This window comes from Aulostomus chinensis, chromosome 3 (assembly GCF_037954235.1).
Source record: "Aulostomus chinensis isolate RoL2024-O1b breed Wild chromosome 3, RoL_Achi_v1.0, whole genome shotgun sequence".
Classification (NCBI taxonomy): Eukaryota; Metazoa; Chordata; class Actinopteri; order Syngnathiformes; family Aulostomidae; genus Aulostomus; species Aulostomus chinensis.
In genome coordinates, this window is record NC_141322.1 from 17483317 (window position 1) to 17493249 (window position 9933).

A 9933-nucleotide genomic window follows, 5' to 3' on the forward strand; every position below is an offset into this window, starting at 1 on the left:
CACTGGAAAATAAAAGCACAACAAGTAGCATTGTTTGGAAAAAATAAGATAAGACAGTATCTTGTTTTGGAAGTATTGGAATAAATGTTTGTAGGTGAAGTGATTTAATTCTCTGTGACAATGTGAACTGCAGTGATTGTTGTCCTTATAATGTGTTGGGTGGTGACTCCGCTAAGGTGTCATGTCTTTGGTTGTTGTTTGTTTGCATATATGTCACTACAGACTACACAAAAATGAGAAAGATTTTCACCAGATTTTCAGAAGAATGGGCCATCAGGGAACCCATTGTGTTTGAGGACAGATTAATCATAGTGTCTCCTCATGGAAATAGAAAATAACTTTTTTATTATTATCAAACAGTATATTGTGATGGAGGCGGGGGGGTTGATGGAGCCTGTCCCAGCTGACACTGGGCAAGTCAGGGCCATCCAGAGCAATTAGGGGCTCAGTATCTTGCTCAAAGATGCTTCGACATGGTCACTAGGGGAAGTGAGGGTCGAACCAGCAACCCTTCAGTTGCTAGATGGCCAATGTACCTCCCAGCCGTGCACCCCTGCCCCCACTTCCATGAGGTGGAAGTGATATTTTTGCCACAGGGCACACATTAGTCTGCTCCATCATGCAAAGGGGAAGCCAGTTCATAAAGGTGTATTTCCAATAGTCACATAACAAGCAACATAAAGACTTCCAGTAACCAATCTGTAATCTTTATTGCTCTGTATTGTACACTGAGTGGCTTAAGTCATTTTTACAAGGCTTTGTATTCAGTTGAATCTCACCTATCAAAATTGTAGACAGATGTTTCCAAGTAACACAAATTAAAAAAAAAAATCTTGGTCAGTGAATTTTTAATACAAGTAACTTTGCTGGACTGATCCTAAAGATGGCAACTAGGGACAATCTGATTTTCCCTAGTTATCAAATATCGATATAAAGGTTGAATCCAGGTAAAATTTTTAGCTGAGGTGATATACATTTTGATGATATGTTAGCAATATTCCCATACAATTAATTGTTTCATTATCTGGTCTAAATATTTTCTGTAAAAATAGTGTTTACTTCAATGGTTTCTGTGTTTCTGGTTAGATCATTATCTTTACTCAAATTGCTCTTTTTAGAGACAGCAGTTACAGGGGGCTTTGAAAAGAAGGTCCTGATGGCAGCATAAACTACTTCTTCTGGGTGACGTGCTCCATGGTGGCCATTTGAGAGACGTCCAGGTCGATTTTGTACTTGGCCAGGATTTTTAGGACGGGCCGCAGCCTTAACCACCACTGTTCCTTTGGAATACGATGCCTGCAGAGGAGGAAATGTATCAGCAAAAAAAAAGACCAGCAAGAACTAAAGTCTTAACAGGTTAGGCATTTGATTGTACAATATTTTAATGTAATCAAAGCTGCATTTGATCATTTTGGGACACCAGGGGGTAAAAAGCAAAGCATTCAAGCTGCCACATTTGAAAAGTGATGTATACATAGACCTGGATGGAATGTAATAAGACTTATTCTATTCCATTGGATAAATCTTCTGAAGGATAGAAAGTCTTACTCAAAGTCAGTCTGCTCTTTAAGTTCTGCCAGGGGCTGAAACACCAAAGCTCTCCTCCTCATTCCCAGCACACAGGCTGTGTCTGGAGTATTGGCAAAGACACGACCTGAAGGTTTGAAGTTAAAAATACAATATTAAAACAGGAAGAACAGATAGTGAGGGGAAAGTTTAATATAATATTCTGTTTTTGTCCTTCTTCATCATTCTTACCATGTTTTTGGCACTCCTTCAGTTTGTCAGTTAGCCATAGGACTGACTTAACTCCCATCTTTGTTCCAAAGTTCCTGTCAAAAGGACTTGGTGTTCCACCCTTATAATACAGAATCATTTATGTTGTATTTTTTAAATGGAGAGGGAACGGTCTGAGGAGATGATTTGTATTGATTGACATACCTGCTGCATATGACCAAGTACATTCTTCCTGCAGTCAAACACACCTTTGCCCTCCTCTGAATACAGGTTGAAGAGGAAATCTGTGGTGTAGTTGACATTGGATTTCTCATTTCTGTAAAAAGAAGAATTATTAACCCTTGGTGAAAACTGTAAAGGCAATTCAGCTAAGAAAAGGGTTCCCTCCAAACCTGAGAATAAGTCCTCTCTTCACAGTTGTCTTCATCTTCTCCACCAGATGTTCCACATTGAGCTACCAACAAATAAAGAGTTAAGAAACATCGATAAGTGATGTAAGTCATCATCACATGCATCTATGTACAACCAGCTCTGACCTCTAAATCATGAATGTTGAAAGACTCCTCAAAGATGTAAGCAGCATCGGCTCCAGCTGCCAAGCCGGCCATGGTTGCCAGGTAACCACAGTATCCTCCCATCGTCTCAACAATGAACACTCTGCGCTTGGTGCCAGCAGCAGACTGCTTGATCCTGTCGCATGTCTGGAAAGGAAAAAAAAAGGTGTGTGTGTGACTGGGGGGGGGGGGGGGGTATTTTAATTTTTATATAATAACCTTTTCTGTATCTGTTAGGAAGAGCCCATTACATTCTGGAGTAGTTCCAAATAAGGGACAGATCCAGGGATGTTTCGTGTTTATTAACAGTAAAAGAAAAAGCCTGGGGGGAAAAATCTGCATGCTTCTTATAGCCAGAATGATCACTCTTCTCACAAAATTCCTTACGAAGACAAATGTGTCTACTTTCACACACTAAACAGCACTGTGCTTCAGTGACAGCAGCGACCTCCAACCGCACCATTGACCCTGACAGGCATAATTTTTAGGCTGTAACAATAAAAGGGACTTTTAAACTTGCTGTATTTCCCTAAATGTTTTAAAACCTGTGGTTCAACATGTGGTTCAGCAGAGTATCTTGCCACCTATGATGTAAAATTTGAGGCAATGGATACAGAGTAATAAACTCGAGTTTGGAAGTTGTTTCTCAGCTTAATCCTTGTCTCACTCCAGTTACCATCACCTTTGATTCATGATTAAAACATTGTAGCCTTGTATTTCTTGATCATATACTGTAACATTTGCAAGTTCCAACTTGTTTGAATGATGCTTTTATAGCTAGTCCTCGCTTGGTTCCAAGACCATTTGACACAGGTAGGGTTTCACCTGAAAGAAGCGTTAAGAATAGATCCAAACAACTCATTTCTGAACGTGCTACTTCTGTTTTCTGAGAGAACGTTACCATGGTGATGGTGTTCAGAGCAGTGTCAGTGCCAATACTGAAGTCAGATCCAGGAACATTGTTGGAGACAGTCGCAGGAATGACGACAAGCGGAAGGCACAGTTCCTCATACTTTTCTCTTGCCTGCATGATCTCCAGACCCCCAACAAATGCCTGGTGAAAACAAGAAGGAGCAAATCACTCGAATAGGAACAAATGACTGTAGTGTGAGAGCTATTTCATTAACAGGTAAATGTATCATCATGCAACATCACAATCAGAATCTTGACAGTGTTTATAGTCACCTCAAAGCCTCCAATAATGACCAAACCATGAATGTTGAACTTGGTGATGGTTTGACTGATCTCCTTCATGAACTCACGTGGCAGGGTTCTTCATAAACGATGAGAATCAAAGTCAGCTTTAATTTGAACTAAAAAAAAGTCAAGGTAGTTAAAAAAAAAAATCGGAAACATAAGCTGTAAGTACTGTTGCACCTTTTTGTACCCAGATTGGAACCACCATTTCCAGTCCATCCTCCAACGCCTGCCCAACCAATAGGCTCAACCTATACCAGAAAAGAGTGTGCGCATTGATATTGTGAAACTGGTTGACTGCCATGAAAGTACTGTGTAACCTGAATTTACCATTCCATGAGCCAAACCGTCAAAGCCGTCATGCACAGCCAGCATCTGATGGCCCTGGAGGAGTCCAATTCTGACAGCTGCACGAACTGCAGCGTTCATCCCAGCACACGGGGCGCCCACATTCAATATGGCAATGTTGACATTGCTCTGGAGGAGAATAGAAATGTTTGCAAGGATACAATTCTTAAACTACAGATGGATAAACAGTTTAGGAGACAAAAAAATAGCTCCTTACCCTTGTGTCTGGGGGGTGCACGTGAGCCAGCATTTTGTAGGTATTCCAGTTGTTCTCAAAGCTCCTGTTGTTAAATACATACAAATGTACAGATGCTGAAAACTCTACAAAAGACACAAGGTTTTCAGATGTATAAACAAAAGTGCTCGTCTTACTTTCCCCTGAGCTTCACAGCTTGTTCAAACTTCCTTTCAGACATGGCTGTGGTGACATCTTTTGTCTAATACGAAATAAAGTCAGAACATATTATGCTTTATATCACATTCGATGTCAATGTCATGTCAATGTCATGTCATGTCATGACGCAGAACAAAGTCGTGATGTTAAAGCTATACCTCACCCAGAAATGATCAGTTGTTTTATTACTCCACATCAAATGTTGATAATTCAGTAGCAAAGTGGAAGGCAAGATTTCGCGTGTTTTGTTTTGTTAGGTATTGACCATACGAGTGGATAAAGAAGACTTGGATTATACTGGATGATGCATTTGAGAATTTAGAAATAAATGTTTTATGAAGTTTTTTCATGAATAATTTTGGATCTCAATTGGCTTTCAGCAACAAGTATGAGGCTAGCATTTACTTTCTCCACTCACCAAGAAACCATGCGGGGGGGGGGGGGGGATGCTTCATGAATTCAAGACACATAATTGTGTGTAACGGATAGACAAATGATAATATATTTATGGAGTATGACTTTAATATTGGTTTTACATACGTACCACTTGCACACACTCCATCAGCGGCAGCCTGACAGCTGTGTTTCCAGACAAGCTCACCACGCATGCGGGAGTGTCTGGCGTGGCCTCCAGCAGAGCCATCACGGCCTGCATACCCATCCTGCTGGCCTGAATGAAGAAAGGAGCAACAAGAACTCAGAGGAGGAGGTAAATGTCACAAGGAATAAATTCAATTTCTGAATGACATAAAAAGTATGTTCTTAGGGCAAAGAGAGGAATTACCAGGATTCTGTCAAAAGCGGAGGGGGTTCCACCTCTCTGTACGTGACCCAAGATGGTGGTGCGGGTGTCGAAGCCGAGCTTCTCTGATACCAGCTGAACAGAAACACAGTTGGTTTGAAAGCAGTCTAATGTGACTTAACCATTCCAAATTTGATCATAAGACAAACTAATGGTATTTCCGACCTCTTTGATGTGGTCACAGGTGATAGGTTGACCATTACGGTCTATTGCTCCCTCTGCAACGATGAGGATATTCAAACGAGAGCCACGGCCCCTTTGCTGAGAGGGACACACGAAGATTTTAACAACAACACTTTGTATTTTGTATGTATTTAACAACAACACTTTTCTGATGGTACGAAAAGAAAAAAAAGTTGTCATTAAAATGATGGTGCATGATATGACTTTTACCTCGCTGAGTCTTCTGCAAAGATGCTCCTCCCATCCGTCCTCTGGAGGCATCTCTGGGATGAACACCCAGTCAGCGCCGCAGGCCAGAGCTGTCACTAAAGCCAGGTAACTGCAGGTGAAAGGTCATGAGGAAGGATTTGGACTTTTAAGATTTAAACTGATGTTTGGTAACTCAGAATTTAACTTTTCTCATTGTATTGATCATTGGCTGGATGAAATGACTGATAAAGCGTCACTTAGACATAAGCGTACCCACACAGGTTATAACATCAGTGCATTATCCTGCTGATTTATTGGATTCACCTGGATAAAACATATATACAAACACAGCCCTGCAATGATGTCAGTAGTCGTGCTAGTAAAGGGCCGATGGGGTCAGCTAAGCTCATATTGTGGCAAATTCAAACAAAAAGAATATTAGACCTAGAAAATGACTGCAATGATACAGTCAGCAAAGCAACTCAAATTATTGCTTTTTGGGAGCTTGCAAAAGCAAATAGACATCACTCACCCACAATGCCTGCCCATCACCTCCAGGATGAAGGTCCTCTGGTGGCTATAGAGAGAAATGTTTTAATGCAATTGTTTTTAAACAGCTGTCAAATAATGAGTTCTAGCTTCCTGTAGGTTTACCTCTGTGCCGTGGTGGCGATGGCGTCCACTATCTCTATGATGCGATGCAGGGCAGAGTCTGTGCCGATGGTCATGTCAGTGCCACAAAAGTCGTTGTCAATGGAGCCCACCATGCCAACAATGTTAAGGTGGGAGGAACTCTTGGCCTCACTGTCCTTGATCTTACCTGAGCAGAGAATTCAAATGAATGCACCCAACAAGCTCGACCATAGAATCAGTGTGAAAGTGCAAATGTGTGAAAGGCCCGTTTCTCACCAGCCTTGACTAAGTCAGCCAGCAGCTCGCTCCACTCTGACCGGAACTGGTTGGCACCTGTCAAACTGCCGTCACCTCCAATGACACAAAGGTTGGTGATGCCACGTTTGACCAGGTTATAAGCCGCCTTTGTTCGACCTTCCTTGGTGCGGAAGTCCTGACAGCGGGCACTACCAATTACAGTGCCACCCTGATGCCAGACAAGGAGGAAGGGTGGCAATATCAAATGAGAATCACAGGCAGACAAGGAGGACAGGGTTATGTGAAACCTAAGCGTTCATGTCTAGGCTTACTCTTGCTATTTAATGAACTTTGGCATTTGATTTGACCTACAGGACTGCACTGTGGAGGGTTGCTAGAGTTACACACATCATCCACAAATCAGAGTGAGATAATCAACATGTGGTTATTCTCACCAGCTGCAGCATCATCGACACACTTTCCCAAGTAGCTTGGCGGATATGATCTCCCCCATCGACCAGCCCCTGGTAACCCTGCCAATATAGAGAAACACAGCATGATATTAGATCTGTGTAAAGTTTCCAGGAAGAAAGAAGTCTTGAGTTCAATGATAGAAGCTTGCTTTTACTCTTGCATGTGTTGCTATTTCAGCCCGGCAACTGTTTTGTTTGTTACTCTGGGAATTGCTGGTTATTTATAGGTGATGTTAATCTGGCAGGCAGTAAGATGGCTCTGCGATACATCCATCAGTGCAAAATGTTGTAATAGATCAATTAACATCTTTAAAAAGATGTTCATTATTTACTTGTTCCAGCTTTGTCCTTTTCCCTTGTTTCTAGAAGTTTGAATTGAAAAACTTGAGTTTTGGGTTGTTGGGGGGGGGGGGGGGGGGGAGGCCAATTTTCAGATGTTGTCTTAGACACTTGCAATAAATAAATGAGCCTTTTTTTGGGTACACATTTTAAAGACTGTATAGGTTCAACTATTAAGCGAACAGCTGACCAAAAGCTCAAAGCAGCATTTACCTCATGGACAAAAAACACCTTGGCTCCAGTGTAAAGACCCACTCGAACTGTTGCCCTCACAGCTGCATTCATACCTGCAGACACAATGTGGGTTCATGTGCATTAATATTCAGAAACCAGTCTCTTCACTGAATAATGGAATATTTAGATGAGTTTAAATAACACAAGTCAGCTAGTTGTGTTCCATTTAAGTTTTTGTTCATTTATATCACAATAAATATATTGATTTATGACTCTTATCTATTATGTTTATATCATTTAGCACTACTTATTAAGAATTAAATAATCTGGAAAAATAAAAATAAGCCGATACCAGCTGACATTGGGTGAGAGGCGGGAAATCTCCCTGGGGACGGGTCACCAGTCCATCACAGGGCCATGGGGAGCAATTAGGGGTTCAGGATCTTATTCAAGGATACATCGACATGGTCACCGGGGGAAGTGAGGATCGAACCAGTGACCCTTTGGTTACTAGACAGCCACTCTACGTCCGAGCCCTGCCACCCCTCGAAAGAGGAATCATTAACTTTAATCAGATTAACTTGAGTAAGTTATAAATGTTGAATCTCTCTTTTATTAGCATTAAAAAGTACAATTTGCATGTAAATTAGATAGTAAAGAGAGATGATGATTTTAGAATAAGAGAAATTTAAGAAAATGTAGTGTTTCAGGGTATCAATTCATCACCTTGACATTCTTAAACATTTGTCCAAACATTAGAACATTAGTCTTCTTTGACTTGTGTGTGTGTGTGTGTGTGTGTGTGTGTGTGTGTGTGTGTGTGTGTGTATATATATATATATATATATATATATATATATATATATGTATGTATCTTATCTTTTCTTTTCTTATCTTTTACTACCCTTAGTGCTCAAAGATCCTTTAAAACCAGGACAAAACCAACAATTTCCTTTGAATAAATAAAGATTCTTTTTATTAACTTAGTAGTGATAAAACAACAAACAAAATAAATATAATTAAAGTAAAGAAATACGTTGATTTTAATTGCGCTGATTAAATAGTCAGGGGTTCTGGTAAAGCTCTATCGTAGGAGAGGAGTTTAAAGGTTCCTTAAAGGACAAGATGGGGATAGATTAACCTCACAGGTGCCAAGAGTATCTCCATTTACATTGCAAAGGATGAGAAGAGAGACAAGAAGAGTCATGGTCCACCCACTTTACATCTCTGCTCTACAATCTCATGACAAAAAGGTCAAGCCTCTATAATTAGCTCTTAAAGCACATGCAGTGTTATAGAGGAAGAAGTTCTTAAAAATAAGGCTCTAATGAAAGCCTCTGTTTTTTTTTGAGACAGAAAGTGAATAACTGTAGATGGAAGCCAGCTCGGTCTGCAGTTCCTTTGAAATTCAGACAGGCTGAACAGCGTACAGACGGAGGCTGTGCTGCCAGACAAGATTGTGAGGGGTCACTGGCCCATTTCCCCAAAGGTCAGAGTAGAGATAATCTTCATCAAGTTAAAGGTCAGAGGGAATAGGGGCTCACTCTCAGGTCCTAACAGCTCGGAAGGCATTTTCTACAAGTTAGCGCTATAAAATGAATACAACTCAACAGAATTTGAGAAAGTATATGATCAATAATGATGAAGTATATCATTAATGGCCATTTGATATTTAATGAAGCTGTAGTTTTTTCCCCCCAGCACCATTAAAAGCTGCTAATAAAGCAGATGATGTAGTTGTAGAGCATGCATGTATGTACAATCACTCATCTGTGACAATCAATCACATTCCAACGCTTTCAGATGTTGGTCATTCAAACAATCAATATCATTTATATAAACACAGTTGTGTCGTAACTCTTGACTTGCTCCACTCCAGAACACCTGCTGAGTCAAACACGCAGCAGACCTGCCTTACCTGAGCCCTCCACACAAACCACCCTGGAAAGCCTTCACTTACCCTGGGCATCACCTCCCGAGGTCAACACTGCAATGGACCGACCCACACCCATCTTGGTGGGGTCGACATGCACCATTTCTGACATGGTCCTGGAGCTGAAGCCGGCTGAGGAGTAGAGGCCTTAACTGCAACCCGACTGTTTATGTCCAGAGTGGAAGGAACCTCTCCCTTCTAACGCAGCCTGGCTGGTGTGGAAAGTAATACCAGTTGCATGGCTTAACTCCTCTCTTGGCACACAGCAAGACACACATAGTTGTGCTAACACATTTAGATACACCCACACATACACACAGCGTCTATTAAAAGTAGAGAGGTCCCTCAGTCCCGTATGGAGCCGCCAAGTGGCCAGAGAGAATTTCTTTTAGCATCTAGAGAGAGAAAAAAAAATTCTTGTAACCTTGCTTGCTCAATTTTGAAGAAGTTATATTATGGCCACAAATTAATTAAATTGCAGGAACGGATTTTTTTTTTTCAGTTGAGGGAGGGAACACCAGGCAAGAAATGATCTCCGTATATATATATATATATATATATATATATATATATATATATATATATATATATATATATATATATATATATATATATGCAATATACATGCAATATATATATATGTGTATATATATATATATATATATATATATATATATATATTGCATGCTTTTGAACCAAAGTCATATATTTAGTCATATATTTAGACAATTATCTAATTA

At 40.5% G+C, this 9933-nt stretch overlaps 1 protein-coding gene across 1 annotated transcript; it reads right to left on the bottom strand.

Moving 5' to 3' along the window:
- Positions 1 to 697: 697 nt before the first annotated feature.
- pfkmb (phosphofructokinase, muscle b) lies at positions 698 to 9386 on the bottom strand. Its single transcript, XM_086200726.1, has 22 exons — positions 9221 to 9386; positions 7300 to 7373; positions 6730 to 6807; positions 6314 to 6503; positions 6059 to 6224; positions 5937 to 5981; positions 5426 to 5534; positions 5198 to 5293; positions 5015 to 5107; positions 4775 to 4900; positions 4209 to 4273; positions 4054 to 4117; positions 3819 to 3965; positions 3669 to 3739; positions 3477 to 3564; positions 3193 to 3345; positions 2274 to 2438; positions 2130 to 2191; positions 1942 to 2053; positions 1759 to 1858; positions 1549 to 1654; positions 698 to 1296 (listed from the first exon to the last, which is right to left on the bottom strand). Exons 1-22 carry the CDS (start codon positions 9303 to 9305, stop codon positions 1170 to 1172), a joined length of 2322 nt encoding a protein of 773 aa, XP_086056852.1. The 5' UTR covers positions 9306 to 9386; the 3' UTR covers positions 698 to 1169.
- Positions 9387 to 9933: the final 547 nt, after the last annotated feature.

What these genes read in the sequence shown, in the direction of transcription:
- pfkmb (XM_086200726.1), bottom strand. Translation starts at nt 9,305, where the DNA reads ATGTCAGAAATGGTGCATGTCGACCCCACCAAGATGGGTGTGGGTCGG. An exon ending in GGCTGACTTAGTCAAGGCTG is followed by an intron (nt 6,225 to 6,313) that starts GTGAGAAACGGG and finishes TTCTCTGCTCAG; the next exon opens with GTAAGATCAAGGACAGTGAG. An exon ending in GTGATGGGCAGGCATTGTGG is followed by an intron (nt 5,535 to 5,936) that starts GTGAGTGATGTC and finishes TTTCACCTGCAG; the next exon opens with TTACCTGGCTTTAGTGACAG.